A 555-nucleotide genomic window follows, 5' to 3' on the forward strand; every position below is an offset into this window, starting at 1 on the left:
TGGAGTCGTTCTGGGTTTTCATCCCTGTTTGTTATGTTGACGGAGAACACTTTGTGGGTTTTGCCCAGGTCCAGTCGCCACCAGGGGCTGATGTTATTCTTCGTGTGAGTGCAGGAACCCTGCTCCCAGTCGCTGTCACGATTCCCATCTATGGCATTATAAGCAAAGCCAGACGAATACACAGACGACTGTGTGGCTTTTCCTCCGACTGCCAGGTTCTCTCCTGCAGAAAGAACATCAATATAAACATGCAGATCCTTTTCTTACATCGCTTTGTAAGTTTTCAAATTCTCACCAGTCGGGGCCCGGTACCCGTAGACTTCCACTTCGCAGAGTGTGAGCGTCCTCTTTGAACCTGGTAGAGCCACAATCACGTAACGTCCCTCCACACGATCAGTGAACTCCACGGTGGACGACACGCCTGCACCCATGACGGGGATTGAACCGACACTAACAGAGAAAGAGAGAGAGAGAGACTGGAGTCAGATTTTACACCTGCAGTCCTTCAGGGTTGAATATAGTAACATGAAGATTAAAGGAACAGACTTGTTGTTA

The 555-nt window shown here is 48.8% G+C and overlaps 1 protein-coding gene across 1 annotated transcript; it reads right to left on the bottom strand.

Annotated features, from left to right (window-relative positions):
- Positions 1–5: 5 nt before the first annotated feature.
- On the bottom strand, positions 6–520 carry LOC111660451 (fucolectin-5-like; the record flags this gene model as incomplete). The annotated part of the gene is made up of 2 exons (XM_023413743.2): positions 296–520; positions 6–223 (listed from the first exon to the last, which is right to left on the bottom strand). Coding segments are annotated over exons 1-2 (354 nt in total), but the record flags the coding sequence as incomplete, so codon positions are not given.
- Between the last annotated feature and the right edge of the window lie 35 nt (positions 521–555).

This window comes from Seriola lalandi, unplaced genomic scaffold (assembly GCF_002814215.2).
Source record: "Seriola lalandi dorsalis isolate HSWRI2012SDOR001 ecotype SW California unplaced genomic scaffold, Sedor1 jcf7180001989237, whole genome shotgun sequence".
Classification (NCBI taxonomy): Eukaryota; Metazoa; Chordata; class Actinopteri; order Carangiformes; family Carangidae; genus Seriola; species Seriola lalandi.